Genomic DNA, 26,552 nt, shown 5'->3' on the forward strand with positions numbered 1-26,552 from the left:
AGCCCTGTCTGCAAGGTCCAGGGTATGTAGTTGGCATGGAGATCAAGAAGACAGTACAGTACCCATATACCCATTAGTAGCACTGCTGGGATTCTAGCATTGGAGTGAAGTGGAGGAAGAAATGCACCAACTAAGCAAGTTTAATTTCAGCTTAGTCTATGCAATGGGGAGATGTCAGTGAAGCTCGGGGCAACAATGCTTCTCTGTCCTGTGCTACCCACAAGGCTCAATGCTTCAGAAGACTGGCCCATAGCAAAACAAAAAGAGGGAGAACTCCGCTCACTGAGTATGCATGAGAAGGGCTAACGCCCCAAGTTCTTTCTTTGGGAATGTGTGGCAAATGAAGCACTCCACAGAATATCAGGAGGGAGGGACACATATTATGCTGCATATTATACAGAAGGACATTGGCCAGTCCCAGCGTACATAGATGGACTTCACGGCTAGTAGTTGAGAGTCCCCTTAGAATCACAAATCGTCAATTAGTGAACCCAATGGAACGATCTATTGGCTTCAAGTTGGAGATGAGGGCAGGGTCATCAGCTCTAGCATGTGTGCAGCAGAGTTGGGTATCCATCATGAAAAACAATGAAGAATCTGCCTGTTAGTTAATGGCTATTCCTAGACATATCTAAAAATCTCAGAGGAGCTGTGATTAGATAAACTTGGCGAAGGTCAGCAGAATTTGGGGAAAGAAGATATTTCGAGAAAAGCAGCTGGAGATTTTGATACAGGAGAAGAGAAGTAAGTTGGTTAGAATAGCCTGTGTGGGAAAGGAAATGTGTTTCTGAACCCTGTCTCTTGTTTCTTACTTTTGGCCATGTCAGCAAATGTCTGATTTTCTAAATTCCCCACACAGACATGATAAATGATTTCTGAGAAATATGATTGTAAGCAAGCCAAGCCAAATGAGATCTGAGAAAGAGAAGCCAAAAAACTCCTCAACAAAAACTAACCTAAAGCCTTTGCTGCTTCTCCACCTCCAGTTTAGGTATTCATGAAAACATTAGTCAAGAAGAGGAAAGAATGAAATATGAGCTAAAATGAGCAGTGGTGAGAGAAGTGGCCTCTCCTACCCTCATCCCTTACTTTGACGTTCCACGATTTAGTATTGTTCTGACTTTATACTTGGAACCCACAGGAGGCTGGCTTGTTGGAGGCCACTGAGAGCTGAAGGAGCTTAGTAGGTCTGATTATCTGTATTTCACTCCCCCCCCCTACACACACATGCCATCCCCAATTCTCTCCTACATCTTTCTTATTCCCAATTTTGATCAAAATCCCTGAAGTCTTTCCACTATGGCACCAGAAGAATTTCCACATCAGCATGGATTAATATGGTCCCTGAAAATTCTTCTGACCCAGGAGATGGACCAAGATTCTACCAACTTTGGCAGGGTGGTAGCACACTGGGTGAGAGCTTCTCAATGCTGTCCCTCGCTTATTCTTTACTTAATTTCTTAGCTCCTGGACTTTTAGAGTTGGAATGCTTCAGGGATCTAAGACTAAGCTCTTATGAGTGTTCCTCCAACATTGCATCTTTCGAGCTCTCTATCTTCCTTCTTATTCTATGCAAATTGTTGTCAAGTCATCTCTGAAATCTACAATAACAGAGCGTATATGGTATATTGGAGGCCATTTTTTAGGACTTGAACATTCAGTGGCTGTCAGAGTAGCCCATGGGCTGTCGGTTCCTTTCTCCTGTTTCTTGATTGGCTTACCTCCTTGCAACCCATAAAACTTAATGAAAATGAAGTCCATAAAGTGGTTCCTTTCTCCCTTTCCAGTCTTCTTACACTTTATTCCTTTCACAATCCCTATAATCCTGGGATGCTGGATTCTTTACTGTTCAATGCACATGACAGAACATCTCTTAACTCTGTATGTTCACTCATTGTTCTTCCTCATCACTGTGTCCTGGCTTCTTTTTTCTTTCTTTCTTTTTTTTTAATTAAAGCTTTTTTTATTTTGAAAACATATGCGTGGATAATTTTTCAGCATTGACCCTTGCAAAACTTTCTGTTCCAAATCTGCACCCCCCCCCCCAGAGGGCAAGTAACCCAATACATGTTAAATATGTTACAATATATGTTAAATGCAATATATGTATACATATTTATAGTTATCTTGCTGTACAAGAAAAATCAAATCAAAAAGGAAAAAAAAATGAGAAAGAAAATAAAATGCAAGCGAACAACAATAAAAAGTGAGAATGCCATGTTGTGATCCATACTCAGTTCCCACGGTCCTCTCTCTGAGTAAAGATAGCTCTCTCCATCACAAGACCATTGGAACTTGCCTGAATTACCTCATTGTTGACATCAGCCACATCCGTTAGAATTGATCATTGTATGATCTTCTAGTTGCTGTGTACAGCGATCTCTTGGGAACCTGAGTTTTCTTGACTGGGTTTCAGGTCCATGGCCTCTCCTTTATATAGCAGTGAAATTACTTTGTAAAATATGGGGGATTCGGTTTGTTATGCACATGGGAAGCAGTGTGCCAGGGCCTAGAGTGCTGGTCTTGCAGTCAACAAGATCGAGCTTCAAATCACACTCCAGTCCTAGTTGTGTCACCCTGGATAGGACAATATACTTGTTGGCAATTCAGAGAACTATTCATTTATCAGCCAGAGTAATGAGTGGGACTTGTCGGGCAGTTCCCACATGGATGGAACAGCAGATTCTTAAAGTTTGAGCACATCCATCCATGTAGATATGTACACATAGTGGCTAATTCTTTTGAATCCCTGTTTGGGTCCTAATTTTTTCTGGTAACCGTGGTCCTCTGAAGCTTTGTCTTATGTGGTCTGTGTCTGATCTGAAACTGCGCACTGTGAACTCTTTGGTTTGAGCAGAACTTGTGCAGTGCATGATTCCCAGCAGAGTTAAGCTTGGTTCTCATGTACATGCGGGTACCAAGTGTGACTTCTTCCAGGCCAGCCTCCTTCTGTCACTGTGGCAATGGGAACCTATATACACACACACTCTCCAGACACATGTGCACCTATTCATTCACGTTCTTACTACACACACTCGTGTGCTCACACACCATACACATGCACACGTTCACTTGTACACACTTATACTTACCCTACACCCCAGACTTATACACATACCCTGTCACATATACATATATTCACTCATATCCATGCTCATATATGGACACATGTGCCCACAACTGTTAGCAACTGCTTTTGATTTCACTGCTTTCCTAAATGACAAAAGCCTTTCCTTTAGAGAGTTCCATTCTTCTGGCCTAAGGGACAGCACCAGGCTGAGAGAAGATCTGGTTCTGAGCAGGCGCTTGACCATGAACTTGCTGTGTGCTTCAGAGCAAATCGATTTCCCTGTATGTGCTTCAGGGTAGTATTTGCATAAGATTGTTGTGAGCACCATGACCTCTGAGGAAAGTCAACTGCACAAAGTAGAGGAATGGGCTCCTGAGGATATTCAGGGACTTTGTACCTCCACTGTGATACAGGGCAACCTGGAAGTCTACTGTGGGGAGGACAATGTCCAAAGCAAGGAAGGCTAGAATCTGCCCTCTTCCCACCATCTTCTGCCTTGGTAGGAGACAGCTGGAAGACTGGGTAGTCTTGGGCACCAGACTTGAGGGAGAATATTGTTGAGCTGCAGACTGGCAGGCTGCTGAGGGCTCTGGGCAAGCACAAGCAATCGAAGGAGTTGGGGCTGGTTAACCTGGAAAAGGGCCTGGTTTAGCTGTCTGAAGGATGCTGGTGCTGGGGAAGACTTAGCTTTCTTCCAGGGTCTAAAGGGTGGAAGTTCCAGGGAGGCCAAATTGGTTTCGGGGTGAGGGAGTCCAGCTCTCTTTATCCCTGTCCCTGGAGATTTAGATGAGTACCTTCTGGGAGATGGAGGGTTCTGGTGCTGGGCAAGAGCTTGAGCCATAGTTGATTCTAAATCCTGCATTGCAGCTTGCTCATAATTTTTCTCAAGAATTATCCCTGGAGCATTTTTAAGTATTCACTGTGTTCTAGGCACTGTGCCTCCACCCTGAGGTTATCAATAAAACCATTCTAGATAGTCTTTGTCTTTAAGGTTTTTGTATGTCTAATTGGGGAAGACAACATGTAAAGGGGAGCTAGAGAGGGAGGGAATCTACATGTGATTGTGTGGCTTAGGGATATCTAGGGAGACCTAGGGCACTCCAGAACTTAGCAAGCACAAATCAAAGTGCAGAAGATCTTGGAATTGGGGGTCAGTAGCCTTGGGTTCTACTCCTGCACATCATATCCATAAATTGTGTGGCCTTGGGCTAGTTATTTAACAAAGTAAAGGAAAAAGCTGTCGTCAAAGTGCCTACAGTGTGCCAGGCTAAGCAAATACAAAGCAGAAACCAGCCCATGTCCACAAAGAACTTACGTCCTGTCATAGGAAATGATGTGTACGTAAACATACATGAAATTAATATCTGATAATTTTGTGATAGGGAGCCTGAGGTGCTGGGAGGAGCCGAAAAGACCTTCTTGAGGAAGATGTTACCTGTACTGTTTCATGAAGAAAATTGGGGATTTCGAGAGGTAAGGAGAGAGTGTCATAAAATCGGTGAAATGTTGTATGTGTAGTAAATACTCTGACCTCACTCTCATCACAAGGCTAGCTACTTTTCCCTACAAATGGGTCTCAATGCCTCTGAGGGATCGGGGCTAGCTTTCTCTAATGCTATTGGCTCAAGGGCCCATTTTAATGTGTTTCTTCCATACTAACCACCAGTGACTAGTGCCTCGATTCCATTTAACTAATTACTATCAGTTAGATTTAACCAAAGGATATTTACTTTGAAAACATGGTGAGAGAAACACAAACATTTTCCCCTTCAACACCTCAGAGGGCGCATTTTTCTCTGATATCTCTTCTCAGTCTTTGGGGAAAGTGGGCTCACACTTGATCCAGTTTCTACATCGGTTTGATCCCACCACATTCACATCCAAATTCAGGATTTTTGTTGGATGGATCCTTATCTCAGCTACCGCGAAGTTAGGGCCCTAAGTCTCTGTGCTGCACAGGGCTTTAGTGCTAGATTGTCTGGCTAGAAACCCTGGCAGGACCCCCTCATCTGACCTTTTTTATAAAATTATTTATTTTTAATACACATTGCTTCATTAATCATGTTGAGAGAGAAAAATCAGAACAAAAGGGAAAAACCATGAGAGAGAAAGGGAAAAAAAAAAAAAACCAGAAAAAAGAAGTGAACATAGTATGTGTTGATTTACATTCAATCTCCATAGTTTTTTTTCTGGATGCAAATGGCAATTTCTAGCAAAAGTCTATTGGGATTGCCTTTGATCTCCTGACTTTTTGAAAGTCACAAGGTTATAGCCTCTAATCTCCTCGAGTTCAGTCCAGGTAAGGGATAGCAAGATGGTACAGTGAATAGAGCACCGGCCCTGGAGTCCGGAGAACCTGAATTCATATCTGACCTCAGACGTTTAACAGTTACTACCCGTGTTACTCAAAGCAAATCACTTAACCTCAATTGCCTCTCTAAAAATAAATAAATAAAATAAAAAAGGAAAGTCTTTCAGTCCAGGTGAGAGACACTTGGAGGCCTGAAGAGAAATGGTGGCTGGTTGGGTGGAAAGATGAGGTTGCACATGAAACTCCTGGAGATAGAAATGACAAGATTTTTGGCAACTGCTTGAATCTGGGGGTGAAGGAGAATAAGTTGAAGAAGACCACAACGTTTTAGACCTGAGAAACTGGAATAATGGTGGTGTCTTTGAAAAAGAAATAGGGTGAGTTTAAGAGGAAAGATAACATTGAGTTTGAGATGTGTGTGTACAGGCCATCTAGTTTGAAACTGGTGATATACTTTTGGAGCTCAGAGGAGAAACTGAGGTAGGCTATATAGACCCCACTGGGCAACAATAGCATAGAGATGATAATTGAACCAATTTAAGCCATGTAAACTTAGTAAGAGAGAGAGTGAGAGAGCAAGAAGGAGGAGAAAGGAGAGAGAAGAGGGGAAGAGAGGAGACTGTTGGTTAGCTCCAGTTCTTTCTACTCTAGACTCGATGAAGGGAGCTCTTCTCCATTGGGCATCCCTAGGCAAACAGATTTCTTGAGGGAATGATTGTTTCTATTTTGTCTTTGTATCACAAACATGCAACAGGCACTTAATAGATGCTCTTTGAAGAATGTGCCCTAGTGTTTCACGTGCATGAGGGTAGACAGATAAATCACATGCTTCTCATGTGTCTAATTCTGTGCAAAGTGCTGGGGTTACAGATAGTCTCTGCAGTCAAGAAGCTTATGTTCTAGTGAGGCAGAAACATCTTAAAGAAAACTGGAAATTGGGTGGGGGAAGAAGAATGAATTTTCAGGGTGGCAGGTGAAAAGGAGAGAATGGAGTTGTGAGGTGAAGTGTGGCTGGGGAAGAGCAGGCCCCACTCCTTGTGGGGAAGACTGGTCCACCTTGTTCTGAGAAGGGAGCAGAAGAGTGCTTGGGCCGGATCAAGTTGAGCTGATCTTAGTTCTGTAGAGAGATAGTAAGGGGGGAATTTCTCTTCTCCCATCCCCTGGCAAATGAAAAAAGTTCTTAAAAATATAACTTTTCAAAAATAAGGCTTTGCATTGTTTTCGATTACATTATGAACTCAAAGAACACAAATACTTTCCTACACAAAATACCAGAGAAGAGGCCTTCACTGCAAGCTCTTATCTGCTGTACACAGCTTGTTGTTCCTTTTTTGGGCAGAGGGAATAAGTTTCCAAATTGAACATAGTGGTCCCAACTGCTCTGCTTATCTGTCCTTTTCTGAACTCTTGCTCTTTTCTGTTGGTTTTTAAAAATGATTTATGTTTTTTTCCTTTTGTTATTCGTTTTTAAAGTCATTACTATTACCACTTGGGCCAAACTCTCCCTACCCCCTAAAAAATCAAAAGCCCTCTTGTTATAAATAAGCAGAATCATTCCAACTAAGTCCACACACTGGCTTCTTCTGAAGATGTGAATTTCCTACACCGCTGCCTAGGTGACATTGTTCTTGAAAGAGATGCCAAAGTCCTGCTCCCAGCAAGCCTTTGAACTCAGGCTGTGTGTATACAGAGTGTGTTCAGGGGGAACACTTGGGCAAAGGGGAATGCTATGACCTGGCCCAGCCTCACTTTTTGCTCAAAGAGCCAATCCATCTCTGAATTGGTCATGAAATATATGTATGTGTCTGTTTCTTTTGGGTGATGCCTTGGGTAGTCAGGGGCACACCCCTCAGGAAGGCGTGGAGAAGGCCCGGACCTGGGAGGCGTAGCCCCAGCAGCCAAGAGTGATTCCAGCACACTGGGATTAGCTCACTCTAGCAGTGGATGAGCACCTGGGAGTGGCTTGTGACAGAAGAAACCTCCCAACAGACTGAATGGAAGGAGCCCATAATGGGAGAGCTTGGGCTGCAACTGTAAGTGATTTGGAAGACCTTAGGTGCTATTGTCTTTCTGTTTTTGAGCTGAAGGTGTGCATGTGTGGAGGGGGCAGCCAGGGGAAGAGGGACCCAACTTTGCCATCCTGAAAGGTAGATCTTGCCAGGAGGATTCCACACATCCCAGTAATCCCAAAGGGCGACGCTTGAAAGAGGAGGGCTGAGCTTTCATGAGCTTATATAATTGTTATAATAACTTGAAAGTCTTTATTACTGGGGATGTGTCAATATAAGTACAGAGATTAGAGGCCTAACTAATATAGGTGGTGAGCAGTAACACTAGAGCTGATATTTTGGTCAAAAGTTGGTTTCCTCCTTTGCTTTCCCCCATAATAAAAAGGAGGACAGATTTTCTGCCTGGAAGTTCTGAAATTTCAGGATGAAAGAGAAAAGGAGAGAGGGATACACACACAGAGACAGAGAGTGAGTGTGAGAGATAGAGACAGACACAGACATACAGAGACAGAAAAAGACAGATAGACAAAGAATGTGATAGAGTCAGAGAGAGACTGAGAGAGAGACAGACACCCACAGAGACAGACAAAGAGGCAGACAGAGAGAGACAGAGACATATCTAGAGGTAAAGGGCATTATTTCCCATATTGCATGGGGACTTTATTTCACAGTTAGGAAGGCCAAGAAAACTCCATATTAATAAAGGCACCTGGATCAAGTTTAGCCCACTGGCTCCAAAGTCTTGATCGTGGGGAATCAAAGGCTGGCTCCTCATGGGAAAATGGTCACTTTCCCATCACTCACCAGCCAGCTTTTTGAGAGACAACTTGATGGCCTAGTGATTAAAGCATTGCTGGACTTGGAGGCAGGACAATCTGGGTTCAAATTCTGTCTTACACACCCACTAGTTGTGTAACTTTGGGCTGGTCACACTATCACTATCTGCCTCAGTGTTCTCATCCAAAATGGGGAATAATAGCACTCATCTCTCAGCCTTATGGGGAGTCTTCGGTGAGGTAGAAAAGGTGTTTTGTAGCCTTTAAGGTGCTAAATAAATGGCTGCTATTATTTTATCCTGATTTTTGATTTTCCACTTAACCCAAGTAAGCCTTTTTTTTGGGGGGGGGGGGGCGAGGCAGCGATGTTTTGATCCTGAACTAAGCCACAACCAAAATGATAAAAGTGACTGCAGAATCAATGAAAACCTAATTCAGGGGAATGAACATGCAACCCTGTTTTATAAGTAGTACAAATAACATGATAACTAACTGATTTTCATAATCTATTATACATAAAAGCCAGTGGGCAAAGCAGGAGAGAGGCAGAAGGGGTGGAAGGAGCATGTTTGGAGTCAGAGAGCTCCTATCATCTGTAACCTGTCAAGGCTAGCTCCTTGACACCACCCCAAACAATAGCCAGGAATTTGTCTCCAGCACCCTACTTAGCCTTTGGGCAAGACCAGCTCTGGGGGAAGCTCACCTCCCTTTCTTCCTGTGCTCGCCTCCTCCATAGGGTTCTTTACCCAGAAGGATCTTGGTAAGGTGCCATTCAGCTGGAGTCCTGATTCCACTACCTAAGACTGGCATTGTGACAGCTCAGAATTAACAGTCAGCAAATCCAGAACCAGCTGGGCTTCCCTGTCTGTACTTGAACTCAGGTGGGGAGGGAAGAACTCTGACAGGAACTTCAAGGCTACTCACTTCTACCCATCCCCAGTGACTCTGCTTCCAAAACAGACTTCTCTAGTCATCCCAATCTATATGTGGTCAGTGGACCCAGATAGCTCTGGAGGGGAAAGTGAGGCAGAAGATCTTGGGCAGCCCTCCCTCACTGAAATCCAAGTCACTTTCCTGTCATGGCATCTGTCCCTGATGCCATGGGCCTCTTCAAAAATGGACAGACAACAACCACAAAACAAACATCATTGTCTCTCTGTGTCTCTGTCTCTTTCTCACAATATGGATGCATTCAAAGCATTGAAATGAAGCTTAAACTAATTTCAAACCTAAATAACTCTATCTTCATTTTAACCAATCCTGAGACTAGTTTACTAGGAAAGAAAAAACTAGACCAAAAAACTAGACCAGTGCTTTTCTGTGGAAAAACTTCCCCTAGCCTGTATTCTATTTGAATAGATTTTCTCACCAATAGTTAATTGCCCGTACTATGTATCATCCATATCCTGCTTTAACTGCTCATAGCCATATAGCTACTCAAGACTGTTAAGAATGAAAACAAGAACGTGCCAGTTTATAATATTTGGTGGTTTGCGAAGTTCTTTATGAATGTCACCTTACTTAATCACCACGGCAGCCCTGACGAGAGGATCGCTGTGAGAGGGATGCTGTCTACCTCAGTTTACTATTGAGAAGAAAAAATAAGGCTGGACTTGCTCATGGTATGAGTATTAAAAATAGCATTGAACTTTTTTTTTTTTTAACCCTTCTCCAATTGAGGTCAAATTTGAACTCAGGTCTCCCCGACTGCAAGTCTAACACCACATCTACAACACTCTCTGGCTCTTTTTTTCTGCTATACTTTGGAGGTTTTTAACAGAAAGTTTGTTTTCTGTACTCTTAGGCTTTCCTGTATCTTGTTAATAATGTAGCCAGGTTTCCCCAAGTAAGTGTAAGTAGGTTAGTGGAGTAAGGGTCTCCTTTGATTTTTTGCTTTTCCTATAAGAAAATCATGCTGACAGTATACAGAGCTATCTCTCTCTGTGTGCATCTCCCTTGTACCGCAAATAAGAAAGTTGGCCATTGATCTTGTAGTTTTTTTTCTTTTAGATATCTAAGCTTATCTCACAAACTCCACTCTTCAAGTCAAATAGAAGCCGGTAGCATAAGGTGGAAGGGCTAGGAAAACGTCTAAGTTGTAGTCAAGTCTGTTCCCACAAGAAAACTCTTTCTTCCTCATACGGTTATGAGGAACACACTGCATTAAATCAAATATTTGCATAAAGGAAATGTTTTGTGTATGTTTTAATAAACCCAGCCCTAAAGGACCAGAGCAGCTTTGACAAGACAGTGTTTTCCTAGTGTGAGATATGGATGAATGACTATCTTGTTGGCATTCTGGGGGCACGCTCGCAAATATTGTTTGACCTATTTTTAAAGTGATGGCTTGGTACTGCTTGGGTACTTGGACATATCCTTTCAGAGACTTGTTTTGTCCAGAGGGCTGTTGCTAATTGGATTGAGGATGGGGGTAGTAAGGTAGCAGAGTCTTGGAGGATGTGATAAGGTGCTGAGCCATGAGTGCGCTGAGCCATGAGTGCTCTAAGCCACTGTGGAGAAATAGCACCTGGGAAATGAGCTGAGATGCTGCAGCAAAGTGGTACGGAATGGAAGCCCTCAGCCTTTGGGTGGGTGGTTCTGTCATAGTAACTCTTGCTCTTTAGGAGGGCAAACAAGCCTGTATAAACACTCTGGAATTGGGAGGGAGAAGACCTGAGTGTGAGGCCCCCCTTTGCTTCCACCCCCTTACTTAGCTGGGTGATGGGGGCCAAGATACTTGACTTTTCCAGTTCTCAGTTTCCTCCAATATAAAGTGAAGGACCATGGGTAGTGGCTAGAAATCCACGCTGGCAGCTGAGAAAAACATGGATTGAAACTGTGCCCTGGACAAGTCACTTAATCTCTTCTTAGTGTCATTAACTCTCAGTAGTAAAAACGAGGTAGCCAGGTAGCATCTTTCTGACAGTTATTGTGAGGATGCTATGGAAATGTCAGCTCTGACAAGTTACAGCAAGTCACATTCTGCTTTCTGAGGACCACGCCAGCGAGGTCCAGAAAGACTCATCATCAATATATTGGCTGCTTGTGGAGGAATTCTTTGGTCATGGAAAGCCATGAAATAAGAATCCAATATGGCCCCCGGTCCTGGGTAGCCCCCTTCTCTAATGTGACTGGTAGACTGGTAGAAAGGGGAGGCAGAAGGAATGAGGAATTTTGAGATAATATAGAAACTGAGATGTAGGTACTCTATGAATGTGAGATTCTTGCCATCCAGTGACTCCAAGAGAAACTCAGTTGCATCAGTTCTGATACTGTTGGATGGCAGAGAATGCTCTGGGTTTGATATCCTAGACTCAGGCTGCTACATTTCCTTTTCAGGGTTCTAGGATCCCCAGGATGGATTGAGGTATCTCTTCTTGATTATCATTAGTTCACACCTCCCCACTTCTCCCTTAGCTACCACTGACTAAACCACTTAACATCAATTAGTTTTTATAAGTGGCTATTCTAAGACATGGCAAAAATAGTTCTTTCCGATACCTTACTGTTCCTGTCTCTCCTATACCACTTTGGTCTCTAGGGATAATGGGCTCAGACCCAGCCCAGTTTCTTTGCTTTTCAAAAAATTAAAGCTTTTTTATTTTCAAAACATATGCATGGATAACCCCTTGGGATAACCCCCCTTTTCCACATTAACCCCTTGTAAAACCTTGTGTTCCAATTTTTCCCCTCCCTTTTCCCCACCCCCTCCCCTTGATGGCAAGTAATCTAATATATGTTAAACATGGTAAAAATATATGTTAAATCCGATATGTGCATACATTTTTATACAATTCCCTTGCTGCACAAGAAAAATCAGATCAAAAAGGAAAAAAAATGAGAAAGAAAACAAAATGCCAGCAAACAACAAAAAGAGTGAAAATGCTATGTTGTGTTCCATACTCTGTTCCCTCACTCCTCTCTCTGGATGTAGATGGCTGTCTTCATTACACGATCAATGGAACTGGTTTGAATCATCTCATTGTTTAAGAGAGCCACGTCCATCAGAATTGATCGTCACATAGTCTTGTTGTTGCCGTGTACAATGATCTGATTCTGTTCACTTCACTCAGCATCAGTTCATGTCAGTCTTTCCAGGCCTCTCTGAAATCTTCTGGCTGGTCATTTCTTACGGAACAATAATATCCCATAACATTCATATACCACAATTTATTCAGCCATTCTCCAACTGATGGGCATCCCCTCAGTTTCTAGTTTCTGGCCACTACAAACAGGGTTGCCACAAAGATTTTGGCACATACAGGTCCCTTTCCTTTCTTTAGTATCTCTTTGGGATATAAGCCCAGTAGAAACACTTCAATACAGTTTCTAAGTAGCATTGGTTCCACCATCACTGGCAACATCTCTACCAGATGCATCCTTGTCTTATTGGTTCAGAACAGTAAGACAGTGGGTTGATGCTGAGCTGGTTGCAAAATTTGGACTTAACTGACCTTTAAAAAGTCAAAGTTGTAGCCTCTGTATTAATCTCCTTCACCTACAACACAAGAATAGACATTGAAGTAGAGGACAAAGGCCATTTCCTCAGGGCCACCTGTCTTGGATAGAGACAGGCTCTGAGCCCTTTCCTCTTAATAGCATTATCTCTCAGGGAATGTCATCAATGAAGGAGTCAGACCAGGAGAAGAGTTCTAATCCATTTAGAAAGGCTGAGAGTCAGAAAAGCCTTTGGAATATGCCTCCATTTCTGAGTCCACAACTATTGCCAATTAGAGAGGCCATCTTTTATCATGTCATTAGGAGACTGGAACCAATTATGGAATGTCTGGAAACACTTCAAAGGCTCTTCAAGGATTTCCGATCACACATGGTCAGGTCTCTCCTCAAAGCAGCTTCCTCATTTTATTGATGCAATAATTAGAGCTCAAATCAAATCCTGCTCAGATCCTTCCTAGGCAAGGTACTTTACCTCTTTCAGTCTCAGTTTCCTCATCTGTAAAATGAAGATACTAAGAACACCTACCTCCCAAAAGGTAAATGTGATAACATAAAGTACTGCTGCTCTTGTTTTGTTATTTAAGGGGGAAAATGAGCAAAATTTCCTGGAACATTTAGCCAAATGAAATTTCCATGCCAAGGAGGTAGCTTGTGCTCCAAAATCTACTGCAGAGGAAGAACTTCAAGGTAGAAAAATTCATGAAGAATTTGACAAGGCCCATCAAATGAAATCATATCCCTTGATACTTGGAGACTTGAATGAAAAGATGAGGACGACGAGGATGGTTAGAAATACATTGGAAAATCTGCATCAAGAAGAAGCAAGAAGAAAGGTCAAAGACTTGTCGATTACCCAGAAGCTTGTGCCTATATGGGAAAATTGTGTTTGAGAAAAACATGAGTAGGTTTTGGATATGGTGAGTAATTGATAATAGCACAAAAAGAAATTGGTTACATTTTAGGGATGCAGGTGAGAAAGAACTCACTAGTGATGTGAGACTGTCCCATATCACAGTATGACTGCCAACTTGTCAGAGCAAACATAAAAATCAATACTCAATCTAAAACAAGTATGAGAAAATATATAGCATGCAGTTATATAGAAAGTCCATTCTGACCTGTTCAGAGAAGTTATTGATGATGAAAAATGGGATGTAGATGGAAGAAAGGACATAGACACAGACTATGATAATTTCACACAGAAATTTAACTGATATAATTAATTGCCATGAGAGTACAAAGCAAGGCTTTTGAATTAATCAAAAAGTATTAAGAACCTACAATGTGGGAAGCTCTAGTCAACTTAAATACAAATACTGCAAATAGAAAAGTTAGGCAGTTCTTGCTTGTGAAGCTCAGATTCTTATGGGGGACATAGTAAAGATTGAATGTTTCAGTTAACAAGTCAATTGGAAACATTCCATGGTCCTTAGGTTATTACAGCAACAAAGCAGATGGTCAGGCCTGTTCTTTAATGTTACTTCCACTGATGTAATGACATTAGTTTCTTTCTGAGTTTTTAGAAGTTGTGGCCACCCACCAGAGCAATGGCCAGTCTGCATCTCCATGGGGTTTGCTTACCAGGAGGATGGCTGAGGTCACTGGGCTGGAGGCCTGGCTCTTCCTGAGGTTTTTAGGCTCAGGATCCCAGACCGTCTCCATTGAAGTCTGAGAGGAGACAGTGGCCAAAGTGGTGGTGGTGGTTTGGCTTGTCTGAGCACATAAGCCTCTTCTTTCTACCTGCCTCCCCCCAAGATGCCTTGCTGGTTGAGTCAGGCTAGCTTTACCTGCCCTATCGGTGATAGGTAGTTGGCAGTTGGTGGAAATGGAAGCTCCTTATCTTCAAGACCTGTTTCCCTAGGTGATGGATTCAGGTACTGAGGTGAAAGCAGGTCTAGAAGTTGGTGGGGCACTGATATTCCCAAGGCTCTTGAGTTTTATGGTCCTAGGTTGTCTCCATTAAGATTTGAGGGTAGATGGTAATTTAAGTGGTGGCTTGCCTAGCACAAACTGATTCTTATTTCTCCCTCGGGTGCCGCTCTACTTTTACGAAGTAAGTGTAAGCAAGTTAGTGACAGGAAGTGACAGGGCCAGACCTGTGCCTTGGAAATATTAATTTGCAGTGATGTGGAGAATATTCCACATGAAAGTTGATGAAGGGCTGAACTGTGGTGATGATAGCATAGCAGAGATTTATGATGGGCAGGGAAGAGGCCGGAATGAGTCCAATGTGAAGTTAAACCTGGGTGACTGGAAGCAGAATGGTGCTATCAGGAGCAACAGGAAGAATGTAGGAGGGACAGGTTTAGAAGGGTTGATTTTGAAATGGCGATGGGGTATACAAGTGGACAAGTGACATAATATTTATGTAAGCCTGTGTCTTAACAGACAAACGGAGATGTGGATTTGGAGCTCAAGAGAGAAAATAGGCTTCAGTGCCTAGATTTGGAGATCAACTGGGGAGAGTTGATAGTTGAAGCCAAGGGAACAGATATAATCACGAGGAGAGAGGGTATAAAAAGGAAGAGACTGAGAAACATTTCTGTTGGTGGGAGGCTGGTGCTTGATAGTGTTCAGTTGCAGGAAGATCTAGAAAGATGGTTATTGAGGATTTAGAGATTGAAATCTTTGGGATCCAGGAAAACAGCTTCACAAGGGTGGTGGCGGCATCAGAAGCCAGATTTCAAGGGGGTGAGAAGTTTGTCGGGAGGGAAGTAGAGACAGTGACTGTAGGAATTCCGTAGGGAATGGGAAGAAAGAGAGAGGAGAAGAGCTTACAGGAATGGCAGGATCGAGGAAAGGGTTTTTGAAGGATGTGGTAGACATCATTGTAGTGTCACTGTAAGGGAGGGAGAGGGTGAGAAGGAGGTGGGGAGTCAGTAGATAAAAGGGATACTAAGTAGATAAAGAGATACCTCCTGATGCATAGGTAGGCACAAGGAGACTGCAAAGTCAATGAGAGAAGGGACTGGGCCACTTTTCATCTGGGTAGGTCCCCCAGCAGCTGGCATCAGCATTGCATTTGGCAAACGTTTGTTGGATTGAGTGGAAACAGCTCACAGAAGTTCAATTGTTTAGTTGGGTGGTATGGAAGCCAAATTTTAGATTCTGGAAGTCAAGTACGAGGTGTTATCCTCTGGAGTGACATCTTGAAATAAGATGTGGAAGGACATGAAGATGACCTCCCAGAGGAAAAAAAAGAAAAAAGAGAAGAAAAGTGAAGAGGAAAAATATGTTCCCCAAAAGACTCGGGGCTAGTTGGAATGGTAGTATGACCTGGGGGCCCGAGGACATTACTTTGGAAAATCATCCTCCACCAAACTTCCTCTACTAAAATGTGCCGCTGTCGTAAGGTCAAATTAATAGTAGTAGATTACATTTATGTGGACCTTTAAAATGTATAAAGCTTTATCTTGGACTTCTGGCTTGCTAACAATAGTCCAGGGGAATTATATGCCCAGGAACCTAGAGGTATACTGCTTATGGCTTCCCAAAAGGCACTCCTGTCTCTCTCAAAGAGCTCACTGACACTAGTCTGGGACTTTGATGACTTCAGTTGATAACTCTCTTGCCTTTTCTTTCTCTTTACTCTTCCTCCTGGGAAATCCAAGAGCTAGATGTTTCCCTGCTGGGATTCCAACTTGACCTTCTCTCTTAAACACCCCTTGCTTTTCTTTGTTAACTCGTTCCACTCACTAAAATGGGTAAAGCCAAAACTCTGTACGAATGGGGCAATGAGATCTCAGAGTCACAAGAAGAGGAATTTCTCTTGGGGGACAGCAGGGGTCATGTCACCCCAGTGTAGTCTGCAATGTTCAGTGTTCTAATTTTCTCCCATCTCGCCCTCGTTGCTGATCAGGGTCACAGATGCAACAGCCTCTTCTTTCAGAATCTTTTGAGGGGAGAGTAGAAAGGATCTAATCTGCTGCTAAATGCATGTTTCTGCTAAAGTCCATCAAAATGGAGGGGACCACAGCTGCCATCCTCTTTGTCATGGCTTCCTTCTTCTATTCCAAATTCTTAATGAAGAGTAAATAGCCTCCTAAATTCTTAGTTCATGATCTCAATGACCAAGGACTCCTGGGAAAGTATCTCTATGACTATGTTTTTTCTCAGTGTTTGGTTTGGTCCTGACACAGGCTTACATAAACATTATGTCATTTGACTTTTCTGTTACCTTGAAATATAGATAATACTGCTTTCATGACCCCATTTTTTATATATGAGGAAACTGAGGCTTTGAGTTTGAGGTAACAGTGTCAGATAGAGGATCCCCTCTCCTCACTCCTCGCCTCTGGCTTAAGGAATTGAGTCTCCACATGGTCATTTGCTGCACAACTCTTTAGGACTTTGCGCTGCTGACAACTTGCTGATCGACATTGGTGCAGGGTGTTTCTATAGTGGAATTTCCTGTGCCAAAGAAAGCCTTGGTCCAAACCAAAAAAAAAAAAAAAAAAGCCAAACCCCCCCCCCCCAAAACCAAAGTTCTTGTTAATTCCAGTCCAAATTGCTTATGAAGAACCTTTAGAAATTTTAGCACTTTTTGTTCCAGGAATCAAAGCTCACATTGTTTTTTTTTTAATTTGAGTTTTTTTGAAGCCTTTTGTTTTTCCATCTTAATCATTTCCACATTCCTGTGCCCCTCTCCCCTCCCCTCTGTCAATCTGTGAGCCTTCCCTCATAATAAAATGAAGTAACTCCAGAGAACACAGCAACCACATCTGTCATGTCAGTCTGTACTCTTCTCCACAGTCCCATAGTGCTCCAAGGAATTTCCATGTTTCTTCTCTTGGGCCGGCTCAGATTGACCATTCCATTTTTAGAGTGTTTCGTTTAACTAATGTTGCATTAAACTAAACTTCATTTAGAATTTATATTGCAGTGGTACTGTAGGCCTCGGATAGGAAAGGACCAGTACCTATCTTCTAAAGTCCTTCATTTTCAGGTGGAGGCTCCTAAAAAGTGATGTGATTTGCCCAAGAAAGCCAGGCCTAGAACTCAGGCTTCTTTGACCATCACTGTTTCCGATGAAACGCTTAATAACTTATCTCAGTGGCTGTAGATCACATTTGTGCCTTTTGAATCTCTCCTCCCTGATCCCCCCTTTTCTCTCATTGACAGTCTGTTACACTCTGGCTGTTGGGTTTCGATGTCTCAAATGATGGCAACGAAAAATGAAAGTTTCACAGTAATGAAAATATTTCCATCAAAAGATGCCAATTATGACATTTCCATCACACTTGTATGTAATTTTCAAAAGTCGCTTCAGTGATATTATGAAAAACCCATCCGTCACGTTCTTGGAAGTAATCGTTTTTTTCATGAAGATTTATTTGCGGCTTTGAAAAAGACAACAGCACAATACCTGTAGTCGATTCAGATGCTGCTGCAGGAGGCTGGCTTGCTTAAGAGACATTCTTAGTCAGTTTCTCTTTCCTGACATCCTTCCATCCTTCAACTTTCAATCTGAGTCGGCCCAAGACTATCTCCTTTGTTCACTCATAAAATACAGGCTTGTGCTTGTCTTGATGAATAAAAGGCTAAGTTATCGACTGAATCATGAAATAAATGAGGAACATAATTTCTACTGGCCTAGAGATCAGGAGACTAAATGGAAAAGATTCAAACACAGCAGGGAGGAGTTAAACAGAATCCAGTCTCGGGGGGACGCCTAGTGTCTGTACCCTAAAATCTGAAGTGAGGCTAGGGCAAAAGTCACATTTATTTAAACAGAACTGGTCAGGGGGAAGGAGGAAGGGGAGGGGAACAAACCTTTATTAAGCACCTATTATGTGCCAGGTTCTGTGCTGAGCACTTTACAAACATGATCTCATTCGATCAGGTCACGGTCCCCATATTGGCAGGTTTCACTGGGTTACTTATTGTCACGAATATACTATTTGGCAGGCTCCCTTCCCATAATCCCTCTCCCCATCCAGCAAGATTTCAATGCAGTTGCTGAAGTAGTTTAAATGACTCTGCTGAAATGGAATAGACCAGCTCTTGTGGTCTGGCATTTAACACAATGAGTGGACCGGACTAGAGGCTCAGGAAGGGTTACGTAGATAGAGGGAGGAGGCAGAGGACAAGTTCTTTTGAAAGCACATCATAAATCAAAGTCAGATGTTGTTTATGTGGATGTGTATATCAGGGTTAGGGTGTAAAGGGGGGGCTGAGGGAGGGACCATCTCTGTTGCAGAATAAGTCTAGTATTATCTTTTTCTTAGATGACAAATAGAGACCCACTTAGTGAATCATAGGTGGTTTCCCCAGTACCAGTTTTGCTGTGACTCATACTGTAACATAATAAAGGGAACAGGAAAGAGGTTATAATACCCAGGAAAAATCCATGTCCCCACAAAAGCTAGCCAAGTCAGACAACTGAGCACTTGGAAATGTGCTGAGGCCAAGGAGGAGGACAAGAAGGAAGAGTGGGGCCATAAGAAGATTCGTCCACATAGGAGGAGATTTGGGGACAGCTGAGTGGAAAGTGCTCCCTGGGTGAGTCTGGAGGGGAAGCCACCTCGGGAGTTTGGGCAAGCCAAATTGGCATTTCCTTAGGTAGGTGACGTGGCCGGGGTAGGGGGGTTAGCACTCCCAAGCTAGACCTTATTTTGAAACATGTTTTAAATGTTATCGACTATCTCTGGTCGTCTGATCCGAAGAGCTGCCCCTGCCCCAAAGATGTTCTAGGAGGGTTTCCTGCTTAGGGAATATGCAACGAGGAATGACCACAGTTAGCACTTTTTAGTTTGTCAACTTTGTGTTAGTTAATTGGTGATTTATTATATCTATTTCCAATTAAGATTTCAGTTTATAAAATGGGACTGATAACCTGTATCCTGCCCCCAAAAGACTATTGGAAGGCTCAGATGAGAGATCTGAGGTGTCGAGAACTTTAAGATACAGAAGAATGGCTGTTTAGAAATGTGCCTTAGGAGGCAGGGTGGGTGACCCAGGTCAACTTTGGAGCTCTGACACAGGGAAGTGGAAGGAGTTTGCTGTCAAGGAGAGCTCTGCGCAAGGAGATCATAGGTCTGGCCCCCTCCACCTTTGTCTTATTGTAGGATTCCCCCTTGTTCTTTTCTTTATATTCAGACTCTCTCTTATTATCGATGATCACCAAAAGAGGTTGTGAAGAACCAATTATTTTTAACCCAACAGGTTGTGTTCAATGAGACCATAACAAATATATATCTCCTGGCCTCTAAAACGGTGTTTCCCCCCCCCCCCCCAGACTGCCAGTTGCCTGCTATTAGACCCTGGAGAAATGCACCAGAAGCTGAGATATCCCAAATGGGTCTATCCTTCTTTCCTTTTGGTGATGCTGGGACACAGCTATTCCTCCTCCAGGCATATAACAGGTAAGTCGGCCGCTGTAGCAAGTTCACCTTTCAGTCTCAGCTTCATTTGGAGGGGAGTGACTAGATGTTTCTAGTGTGCTACATGCCCCAGCTGAATTTCTGAAGGAGGCTTCTTTCAAATGGGCCTGGAGACCATTGTCCGAAGGCACGTTCCTGCTGAAAGTCTTGTTCTTGACCATTTGTTCTCCATTTTGGATTACAGACCTCCCCCCCAAGAACAAAGCCCGATGACCTTCTAGTTTTGCTGGGCAGCAACTGACAGAGGAGGACCTCTGCTTTCCCCAGCCAAAACCCAGTGGGTTGGGGTAGAATTTGGTAAATTACAGTGATGGCTGATGGGCATCCACAACTAGGTAAGACAGGTGCAGGGAAGTATAGTGGGCCGAACTCCGGAAGGAAAGCGAGACAAGGCAGGCAGAGGCAGAGAGCAAGGGTTTCCGTGGGCTTTTAAAACTGGGTCCTCAGTAGGGCCCATGTTATGGAAGTGTGGGGTGAGGGAAGGCCAGGCCACCTTTACAGCAAACATTTATTGATTTCCTACTGTGGCCACAGGAGACAAGGATACCACCCACCTCCATCTCTCTAGCTGCTGATGCCTTTTCTCTCTGAATGTCTTCCAGTTGGCACACTGGAGAGAGCCCTGGCTCTGGAATCAGGAAAACCTGAGTTCCAACCTGGCCTCAGACACTTACTAGCTATGTGACTTGCCTTCTGTCTGCCTCTGTTTCCTCATCAGGAAAATGAGGGTGAATAATAGCCCCTCTCTCGTAGGGCTGTTGTAAGGATGAAATGAGATGATATTTATAAAGCACTTAGCGCGCTGCCTGGCACATAGTAGGTATCGTATAAATGTTAGCTGTTCTTAGTATTGTATGTCTATAGTTATTTAGATATTGTCTTCCCCATGGGCTCTTGCCTTCCTTTGCCTCTGCAGCACCTACCTCAGTGCCTGCAATGTAGCAGGAGCTCACCAAATAGTTATTCATTAACCAACTGTCCAGACCAAGCACTTGGAAAACAAAGACAGAACATAGTCCCTGCCCAAGGAGTACCCAATGTTCTTAGAGGAAGCACTTAATTGATTGAGCATCTGAGGGAATGACCGAGATCCCATTTTATTACACCGACTTAGTTTGTCCTGGTCTTTATAAGGGAAACTCAGCAGAGCTTTATTTTTAAACCTAATTTGATTTAATTTTTCCAATTAACAGGCCTTTATTTTCTCTCCATGCTCTGGGGGGAAACCGTTGTGCAAAATATCACAATCAGTCAAAATAAATGAGAGGAACTCAGTTTTCTTGAATGTTCAGTGAATGTCCAGGCTAGCTTGGAAAGGGAAAGAGGCCTCCCAAATGGATCATGCTGCTGGATGCAGGAGAATAGCACGGTGCTGCCTTCTTTGTCTTTTTGATGATGGGGATGGGGTGGGGTTAAAATGGGTCTGTAGGCTGAATGCCCACTTGTCATTGGTATCATAAAGCAAATTCCAAAGGAGCACGAGCCTGAGAACTGAAGGACCCTTAGGTGCCATCTCTTCTACCTTTCTCATTTCAAGGAGGAGAAAATTGGATCAACAGGAAAAGTGTATGACCAAGCTCTGAGTTTGGTGCAGCAGAAAGAGTGCTGGCTTTGGAGTCAGGGGACTTGGGTTCAAATGTGGCCTCTGTCATTACCAGTGTGAGCTTGGAAACAGCCTCCCGATCTGTTTCCTCAAATGTAAAATGGGGGAATTGATGAACTGGCTTCCAAGTTCTCTTCCATCTCTAAATCTTATAATCCTTGATTGCTGCTCGGCAGCACGCTCCACACGGCACCACCCGGTCTCCCTGGTCAAGTAGGGGTTGAACTGATCCCTTCACTCTGAGAGATTCTGGGATTCTCTGGACTTGCCAGCTGTTAGGACCACTGCCTTCTCCTCCCTGAGCTATGGGAGCTAGACTTCCTCTAGCTTTCCAGTAATGGGAGCTATATTTACACGTTGTTTGGAGCCTCATGTAGTCAGAAACACAAATTGACCATAATGTCTCACTTTCTCAGAATTCTGCTTAGGACCAATTGACCCTCAGAGCCATTCCCCCTGCTTCTGTCATTCGGGGTGGAATGGCCCAAGTGCCATCTGCTGGTTAATGCTAACAGTACGTTTCAGGAGAGCATGGCATCTGCTCCCTCTTTGCCTTAAAGGCTTCAGATCATACCTGGCACTGAGCCAGGGCACAGCTCTCTCAGCAAAAATAAACAAACAAGCAAACCCAGCTGAACTCCTTCATGAAAAACCTGGCAGCAACTGGAATGGACAGGAAGAGGGTTCTGAAGGAGAGTCAAGTTTTTCTGTAAAAACCAAAAACCCAAACAAAATATGGTGAGAAGAACTTTAAGGAGGCCCCTGGGAATGAAGAGAATTAGTTTTATGAGGCAATTTTGAAAGAAAGTTATTTTGTGGCTTTTGCTGGAAGAGAAACAAGTCATTTGCATTCATTTTGTGAAGGGGAAAACTCGATTTCCTCACTCAAAATTCCCCTCTTGTACCTTCAAATGATAACAGGCTTGAATATCACCCTGATATTCTGCAATAAAAACACTCTCCAGTTGGACTCAGTCACGGGGCTGGAAAGAACCTCAGACACCATCTAATCTAATCCAATTTCCTCCTATGACTCGTCAGGAAACTGATATCCAGAGAGCAGAAATGGCTTGCCAAAGCTAAAAACATGGCCGAGCTGAGCAGAGCCCCTAGGTCACCTGACTTCCCGTGTACTCTACTGTGCTCAATTACTCATCAATTAAATGGAAGGAGAGAGTTGCTGAGATTGGAATCATCTCCATCCGGTTATAACTTGGATATCAAAGTTATTTTTTTCTGAATCCCAGCACATGGGCTGATAGGCTCTGGGATCCCTCCATCCTCTGGGGGAAAACCCTTGTGCAAAATATGATAATCAATCAAAATCAATGAGAGGAACTCAGTTTTCCTGAATGTTCAGTGAATGCCCAGGCTACCTTGGAAAGGCCTCCCAAATGAGCCATGCTGCTCGATGCAGGTGAACAGGAAAACTGGGTTCCTCTCATTGATTTTGATTGATTATGATATTTTACACAAGGGTTTTCCCCCAGAGGATGGAGGGATCCCAGAGCCCAGCATGTAGAAGCTGCGGACCGATTAACATATGATCTAGAACATATCTGAGAATGATTGTTGCCTGTAGCTTAATGAGGCTTTTCTAGCTGGATGGGAATTGCCAACTTATACTTCGATGCCCGTATCCCTCCTTCCCACTTCCCCAACACAACCACTCTAGTGGACACAGTGTATGCCCACAGTCAATGCAGGCGAACTCCTTATTGGCTGACGGGCTATTGTCAGAGCCACACTCCTGGTTTTGGATGGGTTAGGTGGCCAACACTCAATATGGTAGCTCTTATATTTTTCATGTGCTTTTCTTCCTTGTGAAATGTTGATACTTTTCTAAGCATTTGTGTCCTGCAGCATTCAAGAAGAGGGTTACAGTGGAGTTCATGACTAAGAGCACCTGAAGATGCCATATGCTGATACACTGAATGATGGGTACTTGCCAGGGCGAAGTTGTCCCTTGGAAGCTATCTCAGTACAATAGTTATTCTCCTGAATAGTTGAATCCAAATCCGATCTAGAGTAAAATTTGAACCCTCCTGAAAAGCCCCCCTGGTATTTTTTTTTTTATCAATGTAAGAGTCCTGTCATCAATAAGTTATTCCTTTTTAGGGAAGAAACTTAGCCCTTTTTGTGGGTTGTCCAAAAGAAACATCTGCATTCATACCTAGTAGGTACCCCGAAGTTCAGGGGGCTTCCCCAAAGGTAGCAGGAGCTGTCGACATTGACTCTCTTTGTCTTTCAGTGGATCCTCCTCATAATCTGAAGATTGTGGATCCTGGCTTTTTAGGTCACCTGAATTTGCAATGGCAACCCCCTCTAACGTTGGGCACGTTAAAGCACTGTACAGTACAATACGAATTAAGATATCGGAACGTTGATAGTGAAGACTGGGAGGTAAGAAAATCATGTCTCTGCTTGTGGGTTCTAGTTTTTACCATGATGGGAAATAGTCCTCCTGTCCGCTTTCTTGTGATGTTGGGAATATTCACTACGTAATAACTGCCCCATAGTCGTGGTTTTAGTAGTTTGCAGATATGGCCTTTGTGTGGAGGCTATCTGCCTCTGAGTCAGCCTTTTCTCCACTACCCCATTACTGGTTATTAAATACTGCACGCAGTGACAAAACCCAGGCCCAAGTTGGAGTCCTGCTAAAAGTGTCTGTGATCCATCAGCAGCAGGCAGTTTTCCCCAGCTCCCTTAGGTGCTGGATCTCTGGGTGTCAGGGTTCTCTTGAGAACCAATTTCAGATCCAGTTTGTCCTGCTTTACAGGGACCTGGACCTGGACATTGCTTAGGGAGTCATGGATGGTAAAGCTTTCTTTGAGCTTGGTTGGAACTTCAGAATAAGAAAATAGAATCTGCAACTTAGTCGTACCTGCCAGAGAAATGAAAATGGGGGCTTTGGAGGGAGGTGGGAGATGTAGGATGCAGGAGAGGAGAAAGGGGCATGTTACACTCTCGATCTTTACCCTCCTGGTAGTTCAGTCATTCCAGGCTAAGGACTACCGTCCCAGGAGGGTGGGCCGCTCTGCTTAGATCTATCTCTTCTTATCCAGTTACTGTTTGGCTTCTCTTTATGTGATGCCTGAAGTTGTCATCTCTCCACGAACATATCCATACACATCTTTTATGTGTCTGTATCTGTAGCTATGTTTTTTGTATATTTATTCTATTATTATCTATATCATCTATATTTTTACATAGCTATCTCTATCAGGTGTATGTTCTGTTATCTATATATTTATTGTTGTTTTTATATCTCTTTATCATCTATCTCTCTATATACATCTTTATGCCTTTTATGACCTATATAATTTGTCTCTTGTCATATATATATATATATATATATATATATATATATATATATGTATAGCTGCTTATGTACATTGAGTAGATAGTGACTAGAGAGAATACACTTTGTTAAGTGGTGATACCCTCTGTGGAATTAGGGTTATAAGATCTGGCGCATTGTGAAGCTTATTTTCCCCCCTGATAAAAAGGTTTGTAGCCTTTTGAATGTGTTCTCAATGACTGGCATGCTGTATAGTGGATGGACTATGCCAGAAACGTGTCTGGGACATCTTTTTTTGATAGCTATCATCTAGCTACAGCTATAGGGTGTCTTAGAAATTGGGAGCTGTCCAGGATATGAATGGTTTCTAGGGCCTTATTAATATGATTCTTTATTCCAAGGATGCTTCAGAGCTTGACTGTGTCATTTTTTAAAAAATCAAATTAGACCATCATTACTAAGAAGCTAAATTATGAAGATGGCTTTGACCTCAACCAGGGAGTTGAAGCAAAAATCCAAACGCTCCTGACGGGCCATTGTACAAATGGATCAGATGTTCACAGCAAATGGATACAGACTTCTTTCTGGATTCCCTTGCAAGGTTAGGAGATAGCTTTCTTTCAATTCAAATCTTGCTGGATCAAGGTGGATAGGAAAGGATTTCCCTTGGATTTATGAGATTATCCTGGAGATCTTGATACCCTCTCCGTTACCCTATCTTTGGAAGAATGATCATCCTTGCTCCCTAAAGTCATCTTTCTTAGAGAAGCAATATTCTTGACTTTTCTGATTAAGCTTTCAGAACTTTTTGCTGTTATCTTGTGTTTCAGTGGGGTCAGATCCACCTGGAGACTGGGGCCGTGGAATCATTATTAGGATCCTGGTAGGCCTCAAAGTGGCTTGGAAAATGACATATTAACATTATCTGTGTTTTATTTATTTTGTTAAATATTCCAATTAAATTTTAAACTCATTTGGGCTGCACACATTTGACACTATTGATCTAGAGATGTCATAGGATCATAGAAAGGGGGACTCTTTGATGGTTTAGATTCCAATCCAGTCCAGCCTTCTCCTTTTCCAGAGAAGGTGATTGACTCGTCCAAAATTACAATAAAAAGCAGTGGCATAATTCATACTACGACTCTTAACTCCCAGGCCAATGTTCTTTCCATACCATACGCTCATCTTTCTTGATTTTATTATAATACATATAATCTATATTTTAAAATTAGGTTTAATATAGAGTAAAGCCTCAATTAAATAGAATTTAATAGAGGGGCCCTCTATTAGCTGGGATTTATTCTAGTTTTTGACTTTTAGGGGAAGGAGGGAAATGACAACAAAGCAAGTTCCTAGTAATTAAAAAAAAACCCCAACAAACTAAAGTCCCAGGGAGTGTCTTGGGAGTTCATCCATTCTGAGTCCTCTCTCCTATGGGTTTCCTATCTCCATATCCCAACTCAGACAGTTGTCATTATTGTTCATATCAGAGACATGAACAGGTGTCTTTTGGGTTATCCCAGGGATTTAAATGGGATACACAAAAATCAAAAGTTGACAGACTTCCAGCTGGGCCCAGTGCTTTCAAAATGGTGCAGGGCCCTAATATTCTCCAGTGCAGTCACGGCTCTATTTCAGA

General features: G+C 42.9%; 1 protein-coding gene across 3 annotated transcripts in view; it reads left to right on the forward strand.

The window, feature by feature from the left end:
• Positions 1-4,415: 4,415 nt before the first annotated feature.
• Positions 4,416-26,552, forward strand: part of IL13RA2 (interleukin 13 receptor subunit alpha 2) — a 44,972-nt gene continuing 22,835 nt past the window's right edge. Inside the window, exons 1-5 of one of the 3 annotated variants that reach the window (XM_023507056.2) lie at positions 4,416-4,543; positions 7,216-7,414; positions 19,862-19,988; positions 23,861-24,012; positions 25,358-25,511. In XM_023507056.2, the coding sequence (XP_023362824.1) occupies positions 7,376-7,414; positions 19,862-19,988; positions 23,861-24,012; positions 25,358-25,511 (472 nt within the window). In that variant the 5' untranslated portion in view covers positions 4,416-4,543; positions 7,216-7,375. Of the gene's footprint in view, positions 4,544-7,215; positions 7,415-18,832; positions 19,126-19,471; positions 19,660-19,861; positions 19,989-23,860; positions 24,013-25,357; positions 25,512-26,552 lie in introns of those variants that run through there. The other 2 variants (XM_012553368.3, XM_023507057.2) reach the window with 2 other exon arrangements.

The sequence above is a fragment of the Sarcophilus harrisii genome, chromosome X (genome assembly GCF_902635505.1).
Source record: "Sarcophilus harrisii chromosome X, mSarHar1.11, whole genome shotgun sequence".
Lineage (NCBI taxonomy): Eukaryota > Metazoa > Chordata > Mammalia > Dasyuromorphia > Dasyuridae > Sarcophilus > Sarcophilus harrisii.